The sequence below is a fragment of the Pagrus major genome, chromosome 11 (assembly GCF_040436345.1).
Source record: "Pagrus major chromosome 11, Pma_NU_1.0".
In the NCBI taxonomy this organism is placed as follows: domain Eukaryota; kingdom Metazoa; phylum Chordata; class Actinopteri; order Spariformes; family Sparidae; genus Pagrus; species Pagrus major.
The window spans coordinates 13,783,858-13,811,549 of NC_133225.1; the positions used below are offsets into that span (position 1 = coordinate 13,783,858).

At 39.9% G+C, this 27,692-nt stretch overlaps 2 protein-coding genes across 2 annotated transcripts in view; one reads left to right on the plus strand and one right to left on the minus strand.

Annotated features, from left to right (window-relative positions):
• faah (fatty acid amide hydrolase) overlaps positions 1-27,692 on the minus strand; it is a 92,604-nt gene that overhangs the window by 11,233 nt on the left and 53,679 nt on the right. The gene's annotated exons all lie outside the window — the stretch shown is intronic.
• LOC141004686 (GTPase IMAP family member 8-like) lies at positions 635-26,230 on the plus strand. Its single transcript, XM_073476343.1, has 9 exons — positions 635-676; positions 1,305-1,943; positions 11,787-12,637; positions 21,341-21,450; positions 22,582-22,599; positions 22,705-22,762; positions 23,249-23,376; positions 24,516-24,571; positions 24,911-26,230. Exons 1-9 carry the CDS (start codon positions 661-663, stop codon positions 25,945-25,947), a joined length of 2,913 nt encoding a protein of 970 aa, XP_073332444.1. The 5' UTR covers positions 635-660; the 3' UTR covers positions 25,948-26,230.

Here is a 27,692-nt window from a genome sequence, read left to right on the forward strand (position 1 = left end):
CAGCCTGCTGCTTATCCTGAGCGAAAATGGTGTGTCTGTTAAGTTTTGGCTGAGCTGAAGTTTCAGCTCTAATAGTGATGGTTCACCACTGCTTCTCTCCCATCATTGTTTAAGTTGAATGAAGTACATTCAAGTCCCTTTCCTCCCTCTCCCGGTTGTGTAATTTCATGAGTTAAAGGAATTGGAAGCTGTTTTTGGAGCCATTTCTAGTGAGTGGTCTTAGATCCAGGTGGTTGAACCAGTGGCTCCCACACATAGGAACGTATGACATGTAAAATATTAATTGTAAATTTATCAGAACTACAATCGCAATCTATTTTTTTTTCATTCTCTGGAAAAATGATGAAGCCGATTTTATTTGTTGAAGTAGAGCTCTATGATGCGAGTTGTAAAATGCGTTTCACTTTCATCACGAGGCAGATGGTGCTGAACAGGTTGGCCATTGGATCAGTATGTGGGTTTCCCCCATCTATTAAAAAAAACCCTGTCACTGTAACAAGCACAAGACCTTTAGTTTCACTTTCACTGTGAGTCATGCAGCTATTTGTCGGTTTGGTTTGGTGCATTTGGCCATTATAAAAGCAGCAGCAGGGGCAGACACTCTGAACTCTGCATCTTCACTTCAGCTGCTGTATCTACTCGGTACTCTTTAACCCAAACATGGCCACCAACTTAGGTAAGTCATGATGCTGCATCCATGTTTTAAATTCCAATTATTGTACAGTGATCATGGCTGAATCTAATTTTCTGTAACAATAATGTACTGCTGTAATGATAAAATGTATTTTCTATCTTATAAATTATCATGCCTCTTACTGTATGTCTATGCTCGATTATTTTCTTCCTCATTCATTCAGACATATGCTGGGATTATGTTGTCGATATTTGAAGAATGATTTTTGGCAGCAGACAAATATAACTTGTGTCAAAATTTGAGATGTAAACCTCAAATGGACCAAATAGAGTTGCTCCATGTAGATAAATCCAATGTTTGATCCTTACAATACTGAGTAACTTCCTGAATTGCACACTGTAGTGAGGGTTACTTGGTGTGGACAGGTTTCCACCTTTCAGTTTAACTTTCAGCAGACAGAGAGGGCTGCTGAAAACAACTGCTGACCTTTCCTTTAAGTGGCTAACTGAACAGTATACTGAAGCCACATTGGATCATGGAACGAAAGTCATGACTGAATTAATTCATTTTAAATGGTTTGTCTTCTCCCTCATCGTTGTTTCAGTTGAATGATGTACAATGTATGCACGACCTGATGATCTTAATCAATGTCCCTCATTCTTCTACACAGGATCAAGCAGAACAAATAATGCAGAGCTGAGGATAGTGATGGTGGGGAAGACTGGAACCGGGAAGAGTGCCACTGGAAACACCATTCTGGGACGACAATGCTTTGAATCAAAGTTCTGTGCCAAGTCTATGACTGTAGACTGTACTAAGGGCAAAGCTACGGTGGGTGGGCAACAGGTTGCTGTCATTGACACCCCGGGCCTGTTTGACACCAGGTTTGAAGAGGATAAAACAGCTAAAGATCTAGGCCAGTGCATCTCTTACGCTTCTCCTGGACCCCATGTGTTCCTGGTGATCATCAGGCTGGGGAGATACACTGCTGAGGAAATGCAAACGGTGCAAAAGATTCAAGAAATCTTTGGCCAAGCAGCAGACAAATACAGCATGGTTCTCTTCACTGGTGGCGACCTACTTGAAGACAGCCCTATCGAGGACTTCTTGAATGAAAGCGAAGATCTTAAACAGCTTGTGGCCAGATGTAACGGCCAGTACCATGTCTTCAACAATAAGAAAAAGGATCCCTCTCAGGTCACTGAGCTGCTCCAGAAGATCAGAAATATAACCCAGAAGAACGGAGGAAGCCACTACACCAACGAGATGTTCCAAGAGGCCGAGAGGAAACTCGAAGAAGAGAAACAACGCATCCTAAAAGAGAAAGAAGAGAAAATACGAAAAGAAAAAGAGGAAATGGAGAGAAAACTTCAGAAAAAATATGAAGAAGAGATGAAGAAAAAGAATGAGCAGCTCCAGGCTGAGAGAGAGAGGGAGAGGAAAGAGAGAGAGGAGGAGATGAAGAGGATGAAGCTGGAGATGAATGAGGAAAGAAAGAGGGAGAAGGAAGAGAGATACAGAGAGAGAGAAAGAGAGAGAGAGGAGAGAGAAAGAGAGAGAACCATCATGATGAATAGAATGCAGGAAGAGCATGAGAGAAAACTGAGAGAGGAAAGAGACAGGGTGCAGTCCAGGTTTGAGAGAGAGGCCAGAACCGAAGCTGAGGACAGAAATATATTTGATCCTGTGATTAAAGTTGTCAAAGGAATTGTAAGCGGATTTTTAAGCCTTTTTAAGTGAGCGGTCCCCAGTCCAGGTGGTGAAACACAAAGGAACGCCCAGAAGCTGCCACACAGAGGAACATATAAAATATATATATACAAAATCAAAGACAGAACTACAATCACGATCTACTTTTTTTTTCATTTTGAATTATCCGAGTGATTAAGCTACTTTTATTTGTTGAAGTTAAGCTATATAATGCAGGTTAGTCACTATTATCCCATGGTGTGGTATTATCAACTTTGGATATAGTGAGACTTCCAGTGAAACTGCCTGATTACTGGTCTAAATCAATGCACTATAGCCTGTATCTAAAATGAGTGGCACTGGCATCAGCTGGCTGCAGACATCTCAACGCTTGAAATAAATAAAATTTAAAAAAATCTGAATATCTTGTAGTCCTTCAGTGTACCACCGGGTGGTGCTATAAACACACAAGCTGCAACAAGGAGCTTACACTTAGGGCTGTCGTAAATTAAAAAGTGGGTAACCTAAGTGTCCGCTGGCTGAACTGTCCGTAATAAGTAATGGGTAACGCAGGTGAGCAAACTCTGTTTGATTTGAAAAAGCTGATTAAACTATGTGCATTTACTCCCCACTTCAGCCTTGCTACACTGTCCCTCTGAGCTTACTGTATCAAGCGATCCTCCCACATACTATTTGTTATTCAACTCACTATTTTAGGCTGCAGCCGGCCAGTCATTTGTTACTGCACATTTTATTGATTTGGGAAGCGCGACAAAGTCAAACTCAGGTGCTGCCAGGGAAACAGACTCACTGCTTGTGAAAAACTTTATATTTTGATCACAAAACACATGAAAATACACACATATTTTCTTAAATGTTTTTTTTCTTTGTCAAGTGACCATGATATAAGCGGGATAATGCCCTTCGAGGTGTCCATCATCAGGAGCCTCCACAAAATCCATTGGTTCAGACCTCCACGTCGTCCATTAATTCCTCATAATGGACACCTCGTCCCTTACACATCATAGGCTCACATTGCCATCTTGTGTTCTTTCCACAGAATGTTTTGAATACTGAATGAAGAGAAATGTGGTGTGAAGGGAAACATTAGACAGTATAAAATGTTTATATATGATTTATATTTTTCAGATCAGAACTCCAGGTTTGTTTCCCAGTGAATGAATTGTATTATATTGTGTTCGTCATTTAAACACTGCATTTTGTTTTCTGCAGACTAATAGTTATTTTATTTTACTCATTCACTGATTGTGTAACTGTTTGCAAATACTTACATTATTTCTGTTTATCTGTTGGTCACAACTTCTCATCAAAGAATTTATTTCATGGGTTATGACGATGATGCAACTCAAGAACAAATGTGAAATAAAGATGTGATAATAGACTATGGGCTACTTTACCACAAGCGAGAAAGTGAGAAAAGGGAATTATCCTCTGGCATAACATTAACATGTCCTTTTTACAACAAACTGGAAAGTTTTCTTTGTGGAAGTACCTAAAAAAATGTCTTTGATGGGGAAGTGTTGACTAGCAAGTGATAAAGTATGGTACAGTCTCTCTCCCTCCAAATGTAATCAAACTACTTTTACTGGCATTGTGTGCAGTTGATTGGGCTATGTCAAAGATTTTTAATTTCACTGGCTATGTTGATGACGCAACTCAAGAACAAATATGAAATAAAGATGTGGTATAAGACTAAACTTTTGTCAGAGTACTTATTAACAAGTTCAAAGGTCACATGTCAATACTTTCTCAGGAAAGTCTTATACTGAACCAGTTGTGGACACCTTGAAGTATCCAATTAATTTCAATGGCTGTAGATCAAGAAAATGCTAAACTAACAACTGTCCAATACAGTTTTTACAAGTACAGTTTGTTTCTCACAAACTCCCTGTAATGTCCCTACAGGGACTTGGCAGTGTAGACACAACACTGTTACAGTATGTTCTAATTAAAGTACCACAAACCAGATCAGTTACATTCCACAGAGAGAACAGTGAGTGAGGTGTGTCCTGCAGTTTGAAACAAGTGCTGCCATTTCTTGTAAATGGTGAAGGGATGGGGCTAGTGACTGAAGTAGGCAGACAGGCATCCTTGTTATGCAGAATATCAGCTACCGAGTTTAATAAACTGCAGACTGACAAAGGCTGACTAATTATCTCTTTTGCTGGTATATGGAGGATAATGTCGGATTTATTTTTATACTATAGAGACAGGCAAGTATAGAATTCAACATATAAAAAATAAATTATTGAAAAATAGCCATGATGAATTTATATTTAGGAAGGTTTAAATAGAGCTGTACATTCAAGGGGATGTACCTGCTGTTGTCACAAGCTACCTGGCAGCCTGCTGCTTATCCAGAGCAAAATGGTGTGTCTGTTAAGTTTTGGCTGAGCTGAAGTCTCAGCTCTAATAGTGATGGTTCGCCACTGCTTCTCTCCCATCATTGTTTAAGTTGAATGAAGTACAATTTACAATTCAACTCACTATTTTAGGCTGCAGCCGGCCAGTCATTTGTTACTGCACATTTTATTGATTTGGGAAGCGCAACAAAGTCAAACTCAGGTGCTGCCAGGGAAACAGACTCACTGCTTGTGAAAAACTTTATATTTTGATCACAAAACACATGAAAATACACACAAATTTTCTTAAATGTTTTTTTTCTTTGTCAAGTGACCATGATATAAGCGGGATAATGCCCTTCGAGGTGTAAATCATCAGGAGCCTCCGCAAAATCCATTGGTTCAGACCTCCACGTCGTCCATTAATTACTCATAATGGACACCTCGTCCCTTACACATCATAGGCTCACATTGCCATCTTGTGTTCTTTCCACAGTATGTTTTGAATACTGAATGTAGAGAAATGTGGTGTGAAGGGAAACATTAGACAGTATAAAATGTTTATATATGATTTATATTTTTCAGATCAGAACTCCAGGTTTGTTTCCCAGTGAATGAATTGTATTATATTGTGTTCGTCATTTAAACACTGCATTTTGTTTTCTGCAGACTAATAGTTATTTTATTTTACTTACTCACTGATTGTGTAACTGTTTGCAAATACTTACATTATTTCTGTTTATCTGTTGGTCACAACTTCTCATCAAAGAATTTATTTCATGGGTTATGACGATGATGCAACTCAAAAACAAATGTGAAATAAAGATGTGATAATAGACTATGGGCTACTTTACCACAAGCGAGAAAGTAAGAAAAGGGAATTATCCTCTGGCATAACATTAACATGTCCTTTTTACAACAAACTGGAAAGTTTTCTTTGTGGAAGTACCTAAAAAAATGTCTTTGATGGGGAAGTGTTGACTAGCAAGTGATAAAGTATGGTACAGTCTCTCTCCCTCCAAATGTAATCAAACTACTTTTACTGGCATTGTGTGCACTTGATTGGGCTATGTCAAAGATTTTTAATTTCACTGGCTATGTTGATGACGCAACTCAAGAACAAATATGAAATAAAGATGTGGTATAAGACTAAACTTTTGTCAGAGTACTTATTAACAAGTTCAAAGGTCACATGTCAATACTTTCTCAGGAAAGTCTTATACTGAACCAGTTGTGGACACCTTGAAGTATCCAATTAATTTCAATGGCTGTAGATCAAGAAAATGCTAAACTAACAACTGTCCAATACAGTTTTTACAAGTACAGTTTGTTTCTCACAAACTCCCTGTAATGTCCCTACAGGGACTTGGCAGTGTAGACACAACACTGTTACAGTATGTTCTAATTAAAGTACCACAAACCAGATCAGTTACATTCCACAGAGAGAACAGTGAGTGAGGTGTGTCCTGCAGTTTGAAACAAGTGCTGCCATTTCTTGTAAATGGTGAAGGGATGGGGCTAGTGACTGAAGTGGGCAGACAGGCATCCTTGTTATGCAGAATATCAGCTACCGAGTTTGATAAGCAGCACACTGACAAAGGAATGAATCCCACCTTTTCAGTTTTGATTGTCATTTAACCACTGCATTTTGTTTCTGCACACTAATAGTTACTTTCTTTTACCAGACACTGAGTGTGTAGCTGTTTGCAAATGCATTTATTATACGATTTGTTGTCCTGTTGGGCATAATTTCCCATCAAAGCATTAATTTCACTGGCTCTGTTGATGACGCAACTCAAGAAGAAATATGAAATAAAGATGTGATGGAGGACGAAACCTTTGTCAGAGTAATTATTAACAATCAAGAGTTCAAAGGTCACATGTCAGGCCTTTTCAGGAATATGGAGTATTACACTGAGGTAGTTGTGGATTCCCTGGAGCATCCAATTAATTTTAACAACTGCAGATCAGGAATTGCTAACCAACAACTGTCAAAAATATATTTTTTATAGAGCAGCTTTTTTTCTCACAAACTCCCTGGTATAAGAATAAGAATTGCAAAATGAGCTTTCCATCAATGACATGAGCAGGTGTTTTGTATTCCATCAAATAAATACATTAAATTACTCTCAATCAAACTGCATAGTAGCTGTTGAGAACCCTGAAAACATTCAACCAAATGCATCTAAACCTGGACGCACTTTAACCATTCTGTTCCATTTTCATTTGAAAGGTGAAGCAGTGCACAGCATCATGTGGAGCTTAAAAGAACTGCTGTCGTTTCTTGTAAATGGGAGGAGGAACTTTGCGTTGCTTTGTGCAGCAGTGTTTGCAGTCACAGGAAACCGCTGCCATTTTGTGTCAATGGTGGGGGAGGGGAGAGCAATGTTTGATAAGTGCAGTTACATCAGTTACATTCCACAGAGAGAACAGTGAGTGAGGTGTGTCCTGCAGTTTGAAATAAGTCCTGCCATTTCTTGTAAATGGTGAAGGGATGGGGCTAGTGACTGAAGTAGGCAGACAGACATCCTTGTTATGCAGAAGGTCAGCTACCGAGTTTGATAAGCAGCAGACTGACAAAGGCTGACTAATTATCTCTTTTGCTGGTATATGGAGGATAATGTCTGATTTATTTTTATACTATAGAGACAGGCAAGTATAGAATTCAACATATAAAAAATAAATTATTGAAAAATAGCCATGATGAATTTATATTTAGGTAGGTTTAAATAGAGCTGTACATTCAAGGGGATGTACCTGCTGTTGTCACAAGCTACTTGGCAGCCTGCTGCTTATCCTGAGCAAAATGGTGTGTCTGTTAAGTTTTGGCTGAGCTGAAGTCTCAGCTCTAATAGTGATGGTTCGCCACTGCCTCTCTCCCATCATTGTTTAGGTTGAATGAAGTACATTCAAGTCCCTTTCCTCCCTCTCCCAGTTGTGTAATTTCATGAGTTAAAGGAATTGGAAGCTGTTTTTGGAGCCTTTTCTAGTGAGTGGTCTTAGATTCAGGTGGCTGAACCAGTGGCTCCAACACACAGGAACATATGAAATATAAAATAATAATTGTGCATTTATCAGAACTACAATCACAATCTATTTTTTTTTCATTCTCTGAGAAAATGATGAAGCCGATTTTATTTGCTGAAGTAGAGCTCTATGGTGCGAGATGTAAAATGCGTTTCACTTTCATCATGAGACAGATGGCGCCGAACAGGTTGGCCATTGGATCAGTATGTGGTTTCCCCCATCCATTAAAAAGCACAAGACCTTTAGTTTCACTTTCATTGTGAGTCATGCAGCTATTTGTGGGTGTGGTTTGGTGCATGTGGGCCATTATAAAAGCAGCAGCGGGGGCAGACACTCTGAACTCTGCATCTTCACTTCAGCTGCTGAATCTACTCAGTACTCTTTAACCCAAACATGGCCACCAACTTAGGTAAGTCATGATAAAAAGGAACAATTATTTTACAGTGATAAAAAACTGATCATCATATTTTCTGTAATGCCTCTATAATACTGCAATCAAATCAAAAGTTAACGATGATGATTTCTTGGTTACTATGAAAATGCTGAAGATTTGGAGCATTTTAAAATGAATTGCATTTATGTTCTTAAAGAATCAGAGTTCTTTTGGAGGGAGATTTGGAGGATGTGCTTTTAAATTAAGCTTGGCCATCCAACCCTTTCTCTGTTGGATGATGTCACAGCACCTTATTATTTTAAGACATCTTCAAACAAATGTGTCAGCCTGGATGGGAAAGCTCTCACTGCAGTGTGCTATTTGGGGTGCTGCTCAATGTGGGTAGGCAAACGTTTGACCTAACCTACACTGGTCCACCTGGGGCTGATGTTGAACGTGACAGATGGAAACAACAGCACATATTGGACGCAAAGGATGTTAAATCTATGAAGACCTTAATTGAATACCTAGAAATTTAATGTGAAAATAACATGTTTGATATTGTTTATACGGACCTTAGATTTTTTTTTTGTCTGTAAATCAATTTAATACAGCTCAGATTGAAATTGTTTTGTCTGTTTCATCATTTCCTAATAAGCACACAAAATATTATATTCTAAATGTAGTGGTGGAATAAGCTTTATAGGCTGCAATGTTCATTATTTAGCACTTAATGCAGTATTGATGCTTGTGAATGTGCAGCACAGACTCCTCCACAAGGTGGTACCTTTAAGTGAGTCTAGCAAGTTTTGAAGCAGGAGATCAATTCGTGTTTTTTCGTGCAGTTTCTAGTAAGAGAGTAGGCTAACTCTTAACAGCAGAGAAAACGTGCCAGCGGACCTCAGAAAATGAAATATGCTTGTTTTGTTTATGCTATAAATTTAAGAAATAACATTACTGCATGTCACACTATCTCTCTGCATCCACTGGCTGCAGCATACAAAGAGTGCTGGCAATCATCCATTTAAATGTCTATGCTTATTTTGGGTGGATTTCTACAGGCATATACTGGGATGATGTTGTAGGTGTTGGAAGAATATTTTTTTGCTGAGTAGTTTGTATCAAAGTTTGAGGTGTGAAGCATAAATAACCACTGAATGAATGTTGAAGCAAATAGTCTTACAACACTCCTGTTAGAGTTTAGATTCTCTGCCCAAGCCCGAGCCCGGACTTGACCCGAACCGGCCCACGGGCCGGGTCGGGTCGATATTTCCCGCCACTATCCTCGGGCCGGGCCGGGCCGGGCCGGGCCGGGCCCTTGATCAAGCATTTGTGGGTTGTTGTTTTTTTTTTGTTTTGTTTTTTTTTAATCATTACTTTATTCATTTGCGATCCATTCAGTTCTGAATAAACACACAACGCAGTTGACATGTGTTGTGATAGACTACTGACGATGTGTTTATAATCTACCTTGTGCGACAAACCGGATACCTTCACTGCAACTCTGTAGCTGTCTGTAGCTCTGCTACTTTTTATTTCTGTTCCTTAGGCAACAGTAACCATAGATATATATTTGTTACATTCTACTCCGGTACTGGAGTTTCAGAATAAAAGCATACATGGAACATCATGGAATATTACAACATGCTTCGTCCTTGTTGCATTATTCGTTAAGATAACTCTAAACAGATTTCTGTAGTTCAAACAACAACAATTGTAGTTGAGAACGTCAGTTATAACAGCCCACTGTAACGCGCGCTGGTGAAGGGGAAGGTGATGGTGACTTAATTGCGGGTAGCTCCTGTTGCTCAAGAGACGGCAGGCAACATGTGGGGGTTTCCGCACGGCACTTCTATTCATAATACTGACCACACCATGCCAGGTCTCTACGGCACTAGATGTTACAGGCATACACGCAAACGAACACAGGCCGAGGTTCTTGCACCAACACTTTACAAAATAAAATGATGAGTCTTCGCTCTGTCGGCAGTATCCTTTCACAAGGGGAGCGGAAGTACACCTGCTCTTCTTCATCGTACAGGTTACATTACCCACTAAACAAAAGGAGGCGCCACCTAGTGCGATACATTGAGTAACTCTGAGTTACACCACGTATTAAAAAAATGTCGGGTTTAAATCGGGCTCGGGCTCATAATTACAGTTAATGTGTCGGGCGGGGCCGGGCCGGGCCCGGACACAACGTGCACGGGATCGGGTAGGGTCGGGCTTGATGTTTTGGGCCTGATCTAAGCTCTACCTCCTGTAAATGGTGAACCGAACAGTACACTGAAGCCACATTAGATCACGCAAAGAAAGCTAGAGAAGTGCATGATTTACCAGATGTTTCTTCTCTTCATAGAACAACCCTTAGGGCCCCCTGGCCCCTCAGAGAAGGCCCAGACATGTCAGCAATTCAAATTTTATTTCTTTCATTTAATAATTATTCTCTTTTAATTTGGCCTCTAATTTTATTGAATTCGCTTCGCAAATAAAAGGGTGAAATAGTAATCCAATCATTGTTTTTGCTGTTGTCTCTAGGCAGGAAAAGGTTAAAGCTGGCTGAGTCATTGGTTAGCGCTTTATTACAGGGAAAGAGGGCCATAACCGAATGTGTTTGTTTAGAAAGCGACAGGTTAATTAACCAATCAAATTTCAATTCATCATGGGTGGAACCAAAAATAATCACCCCAGGCCTTCCCAAAGGCCAGCACCACCTTTCTTGTAACGTAACTAGTAGACAAGGCAGTGAAGCTTGCTTATCATGTCCATGATTACGGCAGACGACACTGATGTTGTGGCGAGCTTAATAGTGTTCCCTTTTTCAAGGCAAGTTTTGGCAGAGAACAAATTAATAATAATGTTCAGGTTACATCATGGTGAGGTAAAGTATAACTGTAACAAAGAATCTGCAAAGGAATATATCAAGGAGAATGAAATTGTGTTTGACCCCAAATCTCGTCAGAAAACAATTTTCACACACTTGAATCTTGAAGTACAGCACAGAGCTGTGTTGGTAATATAAATAAATAATACTGGAGATAAATGCTGCATGTGACTGTGTGTGTGCTAACTCTACTACTGAAACAGAGAGAAACAATACAAAGAAACTCCAAGTGATTCACTGTGTTACAGCTCTTAATATCAAACACACTTAATTATATAACTTATCCAAATGGACTGTACATCAACAGATTACATTACAATTCTCTACTGCTTAATACAAGTATCAGTATGTCTCATACAGCTCTAGGAAAACATGACCTATTCTGCTATCATTGTGTGTTGTTTGCTGCTCTCTACAGGGCTTAACATGCAACAACTACACACTAGGACAAAAATGGTGAGTCTAGTAAGTTGGCTGAGCTGAAGTCCCAGCTCTGACAAAGGCTGACTAATGATCTCTTTTGCTGGTATGTGGAGGATAATGTCTGATTTATTTTATATTATAGAGACAGGTAAAAAGCATGACAATTTGATATAAAAAATTAATTATTGAAAATTAGCCATGATGAATTTATATTTATGGAGGTTTAAATAAAGCTGTACATTCAAAGGGATGTAGGTCTCAGCTCTGATGGTTCGCCACTGCTTCTCTCCCATCATTGTAAAGGTTAAATGAAGTACATTTATGCACAACCTGATGATCTTATTCAATGTCCCTCATTCTTCTACACAGGATCAAGCAGAACAAATAATGCAGAGCTGAGGATAGTGATGGTGGGGAAGACTGGAACTGGGAAGAGTGCCACTGGAAACACCATTCTGGGACGACAATGCTTTGAATCAAAGTTCTGTGCCAAGACTGTATACTGTACTAAGGGCAAAGCTACAGTGGATGGGCAACAGGTTGCTGTCATTGACACCCCGGGCCTGTTTGACACCAGGTTTGGTATGGATAAAACATGTATAGATCTAAGCAAGTGCATCCAGGACTCTTCTCCTGGACCCCATGTGTTCCTGGTGATCATCAGGCTGGGGAGATACACTGCTGAGGAAATGCAGACGGTGCAAAAGATTCAAGAAATCTTTGGCCAAGCAGCAGACAAATACAGCATGGTTCTCTTCACTGGTGGTGACCTACTTGAAGACAGCCCTATCGAGGACTTTTTGAATGAAAGTGAAGATCTTCAAGAGCTTGTTGCCAGATGTAACGGACAGTACCATGTCTTCAACAATAAGACAAAGGATCCCTCTCAGGTCACTGAGCTGCTCCAGAAGATCAGAAATATAACCCAGAAGAACGGAGGAAGCCAATACACCAACGAGATGTTCCAAGAGGCCGAGAGGAAACTCGAAGAGGAGAAACAACGCATCCTAAAAGAGAAAGAAGAGAAAATTCGAAAAGAAGAGGAGGAAGTGGAGAGAAAACTTCAGGAAAAATATGAAGAAGCCATGAAGAAAATGAATGAGCAGCTCCAGGCTGAGAGAGAGAGGGAGAGGAAAGAGAGAGAGGAGGAGAGGGAGAGGATGAAGCTGGAGATGAATGAGGAAAGACAGAGAGAGAGGGAGAGGAAAGAGAGAGGAGGAGATGAAGAGGATGAAGCTGGAGATGCATGAGGAAAGACAGAGGGAGAGGGAAGAGAGACACAGAGAGAGAGAAAGAGAGAGAGAGGAGAGAGAAAAGGAGATGGCAAACATGATGCAAAGAATGAAGGAAGATCATGAGAGCACTGCGAGAGGAAAGAGACAGGGTACAGGCCAGGTTTGAAGAAATGGCCAGAGCCAAAGCTGAGCAGTCCAAACCAATAATAATCCATCTGTGTGTAATTTTATGAGATAAAAGGAACTGGAAGCTGTTTTTGGAGCCTTTACTAGTGAGTGGTCCTAGATCCAGATAGTTGAACCAGTGGCTTCCACACGCAGGAACATATGAGAATAGATGTGGTGTGTAGGGTAACATTTGACAGTATAAAATGTTTGTCTATCATTTAAACTTTAAATATCACATCATAACTCAAGGCTTGTTTTCCATATAAAGAATCCCAACTTTTTAGTTTTGATTGTCATTTAACCACTGCATTTTGTTTCTGCACACTAATAGTTACTTTCTTTTACTAGACACTGAATGTGTAGCTGTTTGCAAATGCACGTATTATATGATTTGTTGTCCTGTTGGGCATAATTTCACTGGCTCTGTTGATGACGCAACTCAAGAAGAAATATGAAATAAAGATGTGATGGAAGACGAAACCTTTGTCAGAGTAATTATTAGGGATGTCCCTGGCCGATGGCCGATATGGGCATTTTTTCACTGATCGGGATTGGCAATTTTGAACGTGGACCCAAGCCTGATAATTTTACGTCAGCTGTCGTCAACGGAGCACAATTTGTGGCAGAATGCAGTCGTGCTCGTAACGTTAGTCTGGAGAACCTGTGGATAAAATGTCTGCAGTGTGGAAATAGTTCAAATTAGAAAGCGAAAGCGGTCCAACGGCGACACGTAACATCTGCAACACGACCGTTTCGCGAGCTGGTAACAAAAGAGCATTTAATATTACAAATTTGATACGGCACATAAACAAAAACATGAGTTCACTCAAGCAATACAGGCAAAGGCACCGAAGCAACAAACACCCGTGGATACTTTCAAAAGGAAAGAGAAATATCCTCGAGTCAGCGACATGGCCACAAATATTACAGAGAAGGTCACTGAATTCATCGCTCTGGATAACCGGCCCATCTCCGTGGTAGAGGATCAGGGTTTAGTTACTGACTTTGTTTACTTGTTGTTTTTGTTAAAAACAAACAAACAAAACTAATGAAAACCAATGTTGCAATAGGATATGCAGAATAACAAAGAGCCATATGAAAGTATTTACTTTGTTTCAACAGAATAAAAAAAGCTATTAAGAACAGCTTGGATGCAGGTGATTTTTTTGTTAATGCAGCTGTATTATCTAAGAAAATATTAGTTAGGGCTAAGTATCGGATCGGGACTCGGTATCGGCAGATACTAAATATTAAATGACTCAGATCGGGATCAGGGTAAAAAAAACCTGATCGGGACATCCCTAGTAATTATTAACAATCAAGAGTTCAAAGGTCACATGTCAGGCCTTTTCAGGAATGTGGAGTTTTACACTGAGGTAGTTGTGGATTCCCTGGAGCATCCAATTAATTTAAACAACTGTAGATCAGGAAATGTTAACCAACAACTGTCAGAAATATATTTTTTATAGAGTAGCTTTTTTCTCACAAACTCCCTGGAATAAGAATAAGAATGACAAAATGAGCTTCCCATCACTGACATGAGCAGGTGTTTTGTATTCCATCAAATAAATACATTAAATTACTCTCAATCAAACTGCATAGTAGCTGTTGAGAACCCTGAAAACATTCAACCAAATGCATCTAAACCTGGACGCATGTTAACCATGCTGTTCCATTTTCATTTGAAAGGTGAAGCAGTGCACATTATTATGTGGAGCTTAAAAGAACTGCTGTCGTTTCTTATAAATGGGAGGAGGAACTTTGCGTTACTTTGTGCAGCAGTGTTTGCAGTCACGGGAAACTGCTGCCATGTTATGTCAATGGTGAGGGAGGGGAGAGCAATGTTTGATGAGTGCATTTAACAAATAAGCGCCTGGAAAATAAGCAGAGAGGATACAGGTGTCTTACAGACAAATAAATGACTCTGAACAAGCTCACAAAAATTACAATTCAACATCACTCGCACCAAGAGCTTTAGTTTCACTTTCATTGTGAGACATGAAGCTATCTGTGGGAAGAATCCCACAGAAAGAAGCAGCAGGAGCAGACGCTCTGAACTCTGCGTCTTCACTTCAGCTGCAGTATAAACTCTGTACTATATGTATATATATATATATATATATATATATATATATATATATATATATATATATATATATATATATACACACATATATAAGACTGTGCATATATTTTAATTCATGCCACAAAGGAAATAATAGTCCTACCATTTTGTTACCAAATCACCTGATATTTACTTAAAGCAGCCAGTTAGAGCTCACGTTATGAAATACAGACTGTTATTTTTGACTGACTGACTGATTAAATGAAATGAAATTCCTTCAATTCTCGAATTCCTTCAGCACTTCTTTCTCACAGTTTGAAAGAAGTGATGCCATTTCTTGTAAACGGTAAAGGAAGGGGTCAGCTGAGGTGTATCAGTGTGGCTGATAAGCAGCAGACTGATAAACACATCCAATTGCACAAGATACAGCACTTAGAAAGGCTGACTCATTAACTCTTTTGCTGGCATATTGAGGATCATGCCTAGCGTAACAATCTTTATAATAAAGTATATTTAGTAAGTAAAGTTTTCCCATGGTTATTTGTACAAAATCATTTATTCTTATTTAGTATGTTTATATTTTTGTTGTTATTCTTCCTCAAAGAACATAATTCTCGTAGGGAAGACTGGGAATGGGAAACACTGTTTTGGGATGAAAGTGCTTTGAATGACTTCAGCCACAATTTTATTCTCTAGATGTTTCTAGAAAGAATAACAACTCTGAAGCGTGTTAGATGAGTACGGATGGAAAGTAGCTAGTAAGCTAAATCCGGTACAAAGCATCTTCTCTCATCTCGAGACTTATGTCATTTTGTACATTGTCCCTGATACAAATAAACTTATTATTATTATTATGAGTCTTTAGGCCTTTCTCAATACAAGTTACAACTTGGAAAGTTGAACTCCAACCTTGAGTCCATATTAACTGGTTGTTAGATTAGAAATTAAAACCAATTTACGTTTTCAACAATGTTATTTAGCTTCAATAATCTCATATTAACGTTACAGTACCTCTAACTTCAGCAAAACAAATATCAGATTGCTACTCTGAAATCGAAATTAATCCTCCAATTGGAATTATATTGTATTGATTAAAACACCATGGAGACATCAGCACCACAGGTGTATTATCAACGTGGTTGCTACAACAAGTTCTCGCAACAGGACAAGACAACAGATGTTGACCAGCCAGTAAATTTGTTTTTCTTTTCAATCTGCTAATGCTATCAAGTCATGAAATTTAGTTTTGACATAGTTGAAGGCCATACATTAGTAAGGTTTCAAATATTGAATGTCTGTTTATGAAAACTGCCCTGACATTGATGTGAGGGCCAGAACTTTACACTGACATTTTTTTTTTTTTTGTCATTTAAGTATTTATTTATTTTTCAACAAATAATAAAATACATACAAAAGACAACAGCAAACAGATAGAGAGACAAAAAATGTATATATAAAAAAGGAAAAAAAAGAAAAGAATAAAAAAAAAAGAAAAAAAAAGAAAAAGATCAAAAAACAAACAGGCAGTCAAAACAAAACTACACGGACAACACCCCTCTGTACCTTTATATGTTTGTGATTATATCAATTGTGAGGTGATTCAACATATGCTCATTGTGACAAGTCCTTGATGTATCGAAAGAAATAGTCCCATACTACATGGAACTTCCCTTTAACATTGTTCTTCCTGGCAATCAGATATTCGAAAGATGCCGTCTCTGTCATCAGTTGAGTCCAATTTGCAAGCCCCGGTGTACACGTACTCTTCCAATTCCTCAGTATCAGCCTAGCTGCAGTAATGAGGCCTGCTGTTATTAGCGCATGCTGTCCTTTGTTGACTCCTCGTGGCAAAAGTGTACTATCTCCCAGGAGACAAAACAGTGGTGATTCCGGTAGGTTTTGTCCCAACCACTCTCCCAATTTCTTTAATACTTCTTTCCAGAAAGGTACTACCACTGGACATTCCCAAAAGGCATGCAAAAATGTACCATCTTCTCCTTTACACTTCCAACATCTTTTGTCTTCCACTAAACCCATTCTAAAGAGCTTCATAGGAGTATAGTAATATCTATGTATGATTTTGTAATGGGTAAATTTGCTTCTAATATCCCTAGTGGCCCACCCAACCTTGGAAACTATATTATGCCATTTCTCCCTACTTATTTCACATTCTAAATCTCTTTGCCATATTAATCTAAGATTCTCAGTGTTCACACTTTGTAGTTCCATTATGTTTTTGTAAAATATTGAGGCACTATGCATTGTACTTGGCAAGTCAAAAAGTTTTTGTAACATGTTAGGTTCTTCTATATTTCTGTTGAGTGGGAACACACTCTGCACACTGCTCCTTAGTTGTAAATATTTCCAAAATTCACCCCTTCCCTCCAGGAGAAATTGATCCACTAGTTCCTGATATGACTTAAAAACTGCATCCTTATACAGATCATCAATCACACATATACCGTTCCTCTGCCAAGGATCCCAGCAAAATGATCGTTTACCTATCATGATGCGTGGATTATCCCATATGGACGAATAACCTTGTTTATATTGTGATTTCCCCATCAACCTATGCACCTCAGACCACACCCAGTGAGAGTGCTTCAGAATAGGACTTTTTCCCCCCTCTACCACTTTGATCTGAGAAAGAGCCTGTATTGGTCTTGAGGGAGCCACCATGGCCATTTCTATCTTTACCCAATCTGGTTGAGAATCATAGTTAGCCCAATGCCTCACCAGTTTAGCCAGTTCAAAAGCCAAATTATATATCTCTACATTTGGAAGGGCCAGGCCCCCATTTTCCCTAGTAGTACATAACTTTTTAATATTAATCCTAGGCTTTTTTCCATTCCACAAATATTCTTTAACCATTTGATTATATTGTTTGTATATGCCACTAGGAATAATTAATGGAAGCATCATTGATATATAATTAAATTGTGGTGCTATCACCATCTTAATAGTATTAATTTTGCCCCACAGAGTGAGATTAATTATCTTCCATCTTTCCAACTTATTTTTCATCTTTTGAAGTAATGGCATTAGATTCATTTCTATTATATCAGATAAATCAGCTGTCAACTTTAATCCTAGGTATTTCATTCCTACCGGGATCCATCTAAACTGAAAATTAGAGATCTCCGATTGAGAGAAAAACCCAGATATAGGCATCACCTCGGATTTCTGCCAGTTAATTTTATATCCGGATATTCGAGAAAATGATTCAATCTTATTAAGGATTATGGGAATAGAACTAACTGGGTCTGAGATAAGTAGCAAAATATCGTCTGCGTACAAAAACAGCTTATGTTCTGTCCCACCACCCCACACCCCTTTAATACCTGTATCTGCTCTTAGAGCTATAGCTAATGGTTCTAGAAATATGGTAAAAAGCAGTGGACTTAACGGATCCCCCTGTTTCTGGCCCCTCGTGAGACCAAAAAAGGGAGATTTCAGACCATTAGTTAAAACAGATGCCTTAGGGGACAGGTAAATAATCTTTATCCATTTAATGAAACCCTCTCCAAATCCAAACACTCTCAAAGTATAAAAAAGGTAAGCCAGTTCCACCCTGTCATACGCTTTTTCTGCGTCCAATGAAAATGCTGCGGTGGGTGTGTCTGCATCACGGCTTGACCACATAAGATGCAATAACCGCCTAACATTATCTGATGAGGAGCGCCCTTTAACAAACCCCACTTGGTCTGCATGCACTATATGTGGCATGGATCTTTCTATTCTTGTGGCAAGCACTTTAGTAAGAATTTTGCCATCGACATCTATTAAACTGATGGGTCTATAGCTCCCCGGGTCTGTAGGTTCTCTGTCTTTCTTTAGTATCAAGGTAATTAACGCCTCATTAAATGTATCTGGTAATCGCCCCCTATCGAATGACTCTTCATATACTTTTGTTAATATAGGTGCCAATATGTCAATATATCTCTTATAATATTCAACTGGCAACCCATCTAACCCTGGTGACTTTCCTATTTTTAGTGATGATATTGCATCTCTAACTTCTCCTTCAGTAATAACTCCCTCCATCTGTGCAACTTGTCCTTCTGACAGTTTTGGGATATTTATATTAGTGAAGAAGGCTTCAAATTGTTCTTCTGATGGATCTACTTCTGATTTATAAAGCTTCACATAAAAGTCTTTGAACACTTCATTAATGTCCTTTGCACCTGTTACCAGTTCCCCGTTTGCGTTTTTAATTGCAGGTATTATAAAGCTAGCATCTTGTTTTTTTAATTGTCTAGCCAATAATTTACTGGCCTTTTCCCCACTTTCATAGAAGTTGCTTTTCATTCTAAACATAGCATATTCTACCTTTTTACTGTATAACTCATTTAACTGGAATTTTAATTCACACACTTTTCTCAGACAGTCCTCTGTATGATTATCCGCCAATTCCTTTTCTGCATCCTTCAACTGGGATTCTAATCCCAACATTTGTTTTATACCATCTTTTTTCTTCTTACTCGAGTGAGCTATTATTTTACCTCTTACATACGCCTTAGAGGCCTCCCACACTGAACCTAATCTCTCAGTTGAACCTATATTAATGTCAAAAAACATTCTAAGATCTTCCCCTAATGTATTGGCAAAGGTTTCATCCTGAAGCAATGATACATTCATCCTCCATCTATTAGACTTACTAACGTCTGACCCCAATTTGACCCCCCATTGCACAGTAGCATGGTCCGTTAGTGCAATAGGCCCAATTGTACAGTCTACTGTTCCTTCTACCAAGTCTTTGGATACCAGAAAATAATCTAAGCGACTGTGACTTTTATGTACATTTGAATAAAATGTATATTCTCTATCTCTGGGGTGTACTAACCTCCAAATATCAACCAGGCCCAGGTCTTTCATCATTAAATGTATAGCTCTTCTGTCACTCGGCACACTATTTGTGAAGGCCGTTTTATCCAAAACCCCATCTTGTACCTGGTTGTAATCACCAGAAATTATAGTGTGACCGTCTTCTATTTCCCCCATCATTTTATTAACATTATGAAAAAAGGCCGGCTCTTCTTTATTTGGGGCATATATATTGCATATATTAACCTTGACATCATTTATTTTTGCCTCAACACATATTATTCTCCCTTCATTGTCCTTATGTTGTTTCAACATGACAAAATTTAGTTTTTTATGTATAAGTATTGCAACCCCACATTTCTTACTATTATAAGAGCTGTGATATACCTGTCCTACCCACCCTGTCTTAAATTTATTTATCTCTGTGTCCACCAGATGTGTCTCCTGTAGCAGGGCCACATCCACTTGTTGAGACCTAAGATAAGACAGGCATTTTTTCCTTTTAGCAGGGTTATGTGATCCATTTATATTCCAGCTAATAAACCTTACCAAATTAACCATATCTTAAGATCCTTTGTATTCCAGCACATTGAGTTATCCAAAACCTACACATTACATATTCAATCACATCATTTAATACTGACCATTTAGGGTGTTGTCCAACTGCCATCCTTACCAAACAAAAAAAGAACAAAGACATGTGTTGTGCCCTATATTTGACACTCATGGCACTCTGCCACAGAACCAAACAAACCAAAAAGACATCCATGGGTGGGAAAAACAACATCCACCTAAAACCCATAGATGCAAACACCTTAACTCCTACCCCCTTGCTCTCCCAAAGAGAAATAGAAAATTAAAAATAAAAAAAAGATCTACCCCAACTGGTCCGTGAGTCGTGTGTAATGACCAGCCCAAAGAACCCCCACCAACCCTTCGCCCCGTTATTCAAAACTACTATCCTTATTATCAGTGCTTTCCATGCTTTCCAACATGTGGCATCGGACTGCCACTGCCAGCCCCGCTTGATAAAACAGGGTGCCGTCCTCATTTATCATAAACAAGTTTAACCCTCCCAAGTAGAACATGTACATTTCCTATTTTCTGTTTCTTATATGACATTAAGAACCTATTGACTTAAAATAAAATCAAATAAAATAAGAAAAACTTAAATCGGAGATTCTACTCATATATCAATAATCAAAACAAAAATCCAGGTGTATAGGTAAAGCATCACTCTACCAGAAACCACATGTCTGGTTCTACTTACCCCTGGTACCATCAGGGAGAGAAAATATATGTTTTTCAGGCCATATATAGGATATAAATGAATAAATAAAAGAAAGAGGGGAGAAACTTGCCTCCAATGACCAGTGCAGCGCTTATGAAACAAAAACTTTTCCTCCTTCATTGATACTGGTCTTTCATACTATAATACGCCCTTTTTTAAATGTCTCAGGCAAAAAACAAAACCAGGTATCCTATGTCCATCATCAGGCAGCCTGCAGGCAGTCCGTCATTCTCTTGGCATTTATTCTAGGTCTTCTCCATCGTGCGCGTCTGCGTCACCAGTGCTGGAGGCTCCAGCAGCTTCTTTATTCAGAAATGCAAGTGCTTTGCGGTGATCATCAAATCTCATCCTCTTTCCTTTCCAGGTGAAGCGCATTTGTGCCGGTGGTGCCACAGTAAACCTCACATCCAGAGAGTGCAACTTTTCCCTCACCTCCGAAAACTTTTTCCTCTTCTCTGCCCACTCCCGTGGCAGGTCCTGGAAAAAAGAGAGCTTACATCCTTTCCACACAACTCCCTGACCTTCCCTATATTTTCGTTTCGCGGCAGCGAACACTTTCTCCTTCTCCAAGAAGCACAGGAAGCGGATGACAATAGGACGCGGTGATCGATTCTCATCCACCACCGGTCCGCCGGGGACCCGATGCACTCTCTGTAGCTGCGCTTGATCCACGGTTATGCCCAGAGAGCCTCGACAATGATGTTCCTCACACATATCTCCGGTTTGCCCTCTTCCAACTTCTCTTTCAAACCAACCAGGACCAGGTTCTGGCGCCTGTCCCGATAGTTGGCATCCTGTTGGGCCGCCTCAAGCCCTGCGCACTTCTTGACATTTCCTTCCACTATGTGCCGGAGGCCAACGTTTTCGTCTTCTAAATCAGATATCCTACTTTCAGCTTCCTCCAGACGCTGTAGGACGCCATCAACATCCGTGCGGAGCCCCGCATTGTCTTTTTTAACTGTGTCAATATCAGCTTGCAACACCATTATTAACTTACTAACATGCCCAAGCTCATCCATAGCTTTTCCGAGTGATTTTTGCATAGCCGACAGGACGTTCGTATCCACGTGTCGTTTGTCGCCACCTGGATCACCCACTTCTTCTTGTTTGTCGTCATCCTGTATGTCCGCCATGATGCTAGCGTTACTCCGCAGCGTTCTCGGGGGCCGTTGACTTTGCCCTGTTGCCATTTAACACTTAGATTTGTTGCACCGTGCCCAAAGGAAAGTTCTCACTCACACTTTTATCACTTTAGAGTAAACTCTATCTATCGCATTTCGAGGTTTCGGGTTGTTCAATTGGGAGCTCCGTTTTAGGCGGCCATGTTCCTCAGCGTGCTCACGTGACTCCCACTTTACACTGACATTGTACATACTGTACATACTTTCTGGGCGTTGTTGAGTGCAGCCTCAAGGCTGCCTCACCGAGTCCGTTGATGCAGCAAAGAATCAGTCAGTGAGTCGAAGAAAAGTATAAGCAATTTTATTACTCAGTCTGCAGAGCGAGGAGATCTGTTTATTACAACACAACAGCCCAATCACCAGAGTAACAACAGCAGATCTGACTCGTGTCTAGGGGTTTCCGTGTATATGCCTGTCTTTTTAGCTACGCCTACCAGCGGCAGTGAGCTACTTGTTTCTATCACTGATTGGCCTAATGTCTGTGTGTTGTCTGCGTGTTAAGTGCGTAATTCGTCCTCTGATTGGCTCTCTGTCTGTGTGTCTAAAGAGTGTGTAGAGCAGGGGTGCTCATTACGTCGATCGCGATCTACCAGTCGATCGCAAAGGTAGTATGGGTAGATCGCATGACATTAAAAAATAGACGTCAGCCTATCATCCATCCCGTCACTTGATTGATATACAGGGCAGCCAGTCAGATGACACCTGATTTTTTGTGACACATAGGTCACCACGCATGCATGCGCAAACAACGGTGCTAAGTGCAGCACAGCTAACAAGCTAGCGAGTTGGTTACCTCCAATTTTAAGCCCTCGTTTTATTCTCTTGAACTCAAGAAAGGGTATAAATATGAGTGGGGGAGCTGGACCAAGTAAGAAGACAAAAACGTATCACTTTCATACGGAATGGGAGGAGGAGTTTTTTTTCACGATGACATTTTCGAAGTGCGTTTGCCTCATCTGCCAGTCTACCATCGCAATACCAAAGAAGGGAAATGTGGAGCGGCATTTTAGGACTGTTCATGGAAAATATGATACCGACTTCCCGCCGAAAAGCGAGCTTATTTATGTGAGTCAGCATTTTCTCACATGAAGATCATTAAGTCCAAGTACCGCTCCACCATGACTGACGATCATTTGGAAGTGTGCTTGAGGCTGGCTGTCAGCAGCTACTGTCCGGACTACGCATCCCTGGCTGATTCAATTCAGTGCAAGTCATCAGAGTAAACTCAGGTAATGACAAAAAATGTGCATAGTTAATTGTGTTGTGCAATATTGGCTCATGCGGTTATGCAAGGTACATCAACATACATTGTACAAAAAATCCTCAATATATTTATAAATAAATTTGCATTTTTGTAGTAGGTAGATCATTTTGCCTTGGTCATTTTATAAGTAGCTCGCATGCTGAAAAAGTGTGAGCACCCCTGGTGTAGAGCATGGCGGCGTGAGTGTGTAGTATGTCTGTATCCTCGAGGTCACTTCCTCATAGCGCGTCTGGGTGTTAGTAAACAACCTTGTTTGTCACTTTCTGTGGTCAGGGCGATTCCTGTTATCGTATCTGTGCATGTCCGGAGTGTGTATGTATAGGGTGTAACTGCGAGACTATCTGTCTGAGCCAGCCTGCGGGCGTTTACATGTCAGAGCGAATACATCAATATCATAGTCAGAGTTCATAATTGACACAGTTCATAATCCATTAGTGTATAAGCGTGTAGGTATACAGTTTAGCATTTAGGAGGCTACAACTTGCATTTCATTCTGTAATGCTATTGCATTTGTGAAATGACAAATAAATCAACCTTTAGTGCTTTGTCTGTTTAGCTGACTTCTGTATCCACGCCTGCTTAATTTCTAGGTCCCTGTGTTACCTGTACACCTCAAACCTCGTTCTCCCTTCCATCACCATTTACAAGAAATGGCAGCACTTTTTCAAAACTGCAGACACTGCTGCACAAAGCTCCAGCTAATCTATAGTCTATAACTGACATTTTATTGTGAATCCCTGTGTTGTAAAACGATAAATAAATTAACCTTTCTACCTTGAGATAACTTTAGTTTCTCTTAGTCTCTCTGAGAAAATGATGAAGCCGAATTTATTTGTTGAAGTAGAGCTCTATGGTACGAGTTGTAAAATGCGTTTCACTTTCATCACGAGGCAGACTGTGCTGAACAGGTTGGCCATTGGATCAGTATGTGGTTTCCCCCATCTATTAAAAAAAAACCCTGTCACTGTAACAAGCACAAGACCTTTAGTTTCACTTTCATTGTGAGTCATGCAGCTATTTGTGGGTGTGGTTTGGTGCATGTGGCCATTATAAAAGCAGCAGCAGGAGCAGACACTCTGAACTCTGCATCTTCATTTCACCTGCTGTATCTACTCGGTACTCTTTAACCCAAACATGGCCACCAACTTAGGTAAGTCATGATAAAAGGGAACAATTATTTTACAGTGATAAAACACTGATCATCATATTTTCTGTAATGCCTCTATAATACTGCAATCAAATCAAAAGTTAACGATGATGATTTCTTGGTTGCTATGAAAATGCTAAAGATTTGGAGCATTTTAAAATGAATTGCATTTATGTTCTTAAAGAATCCGAGTTCTTTTGGAGGGAGATCAAGGGGATGTAGGTCTCAGCTCTAATAGTGATGGTTCGCCACTGCTTCTCTCCCATCATTGTAAAGGTTAAATGAAGTACATTTATGCACAACCCAGTCATCTTATTCAATGTCCCTCATTCTTCTACACAGGCTCAAGCAGAACAAATAATACAGAGCTGAGGATAGTGATGGTGGGGAAGACTGGAACTGGGAAGAGTGCCACTGGAAACACCATTCTGCGACGAGAATGCTTTGAATCAAAGATGTGTGCCAAGTCTTTGACTGTAGACTGTTCTAAGGGCAAAGCTACGGTGAATGGGCAACAGGTTGCTGTCATTGACACCCCGGGCCTGTTTGACACCAGGTTTGAAGAGGATAAAACATCTAAAGATCTAAGCAAGTGCATCCAGGACTCTTCTCCTGGACCCCATGTGTTCCTGGTGATCATCAGGGTGGGGAGATACACTGCTGAGGAAACGCAGACAGTGCAAAGGATTCAAGAAATCTTTGGCCAACCAGCAGACAGATACAGCATGGTTCTCTTCACTCATGGTGACCTACTTGAGAGTCCTATCGAGGACTTTGTGAATGACAGCGAAGATCTTCAAGAGCTTGTGACCAGATGTAACAGCCAGTACCATGTCTTCAACAATAAGACAAAGGATCCCTCTCAGGTCACTGAGCTGCTCCAGAAGATCAGAAATATAACCCAGAAGAACGGAGGAAGCCACTACACCAACGAGATGTTCCAAGAGGCAGAGAGGAAACTCGAAGAGGAGAAACAACGAATCCTAAAAGAGAAAGAAGAGAAAATTCGAAAAGAAAAAGAGGAAGTGGAGAGAAAAATTCAGAAAAAATATGAAGAAGAGATGAAGAAAAAGAATGAGCAGCTCCAGGCTGAGAGAGAGAGGGAGAGGAAAGAGAGAGAGGAGGAGATGAAGATGATAAAGCTGGAGATGAATGAGGAAAGAAAGAGGGAGAGGGAAGAGGGAGCCAGAGAGAGAGAAAGAGAGAGAGAGGAGAGAGAAAGAGAGAGAACCATCATGATGAATAGAATGCAGGAAGAGCATTTGAGAGCACTGAGAGAGGAAAGAGACAGGGTGCAGTCCAGGTTTGAAGAAATGGCCAGAGCCGAGGCTGAGCGGTCCAAACCAGTAATAGTCCCTGTTCCGTGTGTAATTTCATGAGATAAAAGGAACTGGAAGCTGTTTTTGGAGCCTTTACTAGTGAGTGGTCCTAGATCCAGATGGTTGAACCAGTGGCTCCCACACACAAGAACATATGAGAAGAGAAATGTGGTGTTTAGGGTGACATTTGACAATATACAATGTTTGTCTATCATTTAAACTTTAAATATCACGTCATAACTTCTTTTACTAGACACTGAATGTGTAGCTGTTTGCAAATGCATGTATTATATGATTTGTTGTCCTGTTGGGCATAATTTCACTGGCTCTGTTGATGACGCAACTCAAGAAGAAATATAAAATAAAGATGTGATGGAAGACGAAACCTTTGTCAGAGTAATTATTAACAATCAAGAGTTCAAAGGTCACATTTCAGGCCTTTTCAGGAATGTGGAGTTTTACACTGAGGTAGTTGTGGATTCCCTGGAGCATCCAATTAATTTAAACAACTGTAGATCAGGAAATGCAAACCAACAACTGTCAAAAATATATTTTTTATAGAGCAGCTTTGTTCTCACAAACTCCCTGGAATAAGAATAAGAATGGCAAAATGAGCTTTCCATGACTGACATGAGCAGGTGTTTTGTATTCCATCAAATAAATACATTATATTACTCTCAATCAAACTGCATAGTAGCTGTTGAGAACCCTGAAAACATTCAACCAAATACATCTAAACCTGGACGCACTTTAACCATGCTGTTCCATTTTCATTTGAAAGGTGAAGCTATGGGGATAGAATACTCACATAAACCGCGCAGAAAATAATTTTTTAATATTACGTTTATAATTTTCAGGGGGAAATAAGTAGATCTAGAATATGAACAAAACAGTTTTACCAAAATAAAAAATGTACAGTCTGTGTGCAACAGGACCCAAGTTACAAAAAATGATCAGCGTTTTATCAGATTAATGTCAACAATGGAGGAAAGAAAAGACAGCACTCAGACAAACATATTGAAGTTCATTGCTCTGTGTGACATTTTGCAAACATTCAAGTCAAGACACCAAATCACAATACATGTCATTAAGGCATTCAGGGCTGTGTGGTTTGTCCCGTTTGTCCTAGTGGTGTTGCCTTACCTTGCTGTCCACTTGGCGAATTCGCTCAACCAATTATATTCGGGATAAAATGGTGATTGGCAAGCCTCCTAAATCTAACATGGTGTCAGAAGTGAAGGCGGAAGAAGAGTGACGGTATGGCGCAGTTTCAACCACCAACGAGTTTGTGTTTGCAAGGCAATCTTGCCGAAAATTGGAGGAACTGGAGTCAGCGTTTTGAGCTCTTCTGTACTGCCAGCGGGATCGCGGAGAAATCCGAGAAGGTGCAGTGTGCAACGTTTCTTCACGTCGCGGGAGAAGAGGCAATTAAAGTGTGCAATACGTTTGTCTTCGCGGACGGTGAGAAAGACAAAATTGACGTGCTGAAGAAAAAGTTTCAGGACTATTGTGAGCCAAGAAAAAACTTACCTTACATAAGGCACATGTTCTTCACACGAGCCCAGAAACAGTCAGAGTCCATTGATTCGTATGTAACGGATTTGAAAAATAAGGCCAAGGACTGTGAATTTGGACAGTTGCACGACTCCCTGGTACGTGACAGAATTGTTTGTGGTATTATTGACGACCAAGTGAGAGGGAGACTGTTAAGAGAAGCAGATCTGACCCTAGAAAAAGCCATTGATATATGTCGTGCAAGTGAAATAACGACCAGTCAAGTCAAAGCACTCACAGAAGAAATAGAA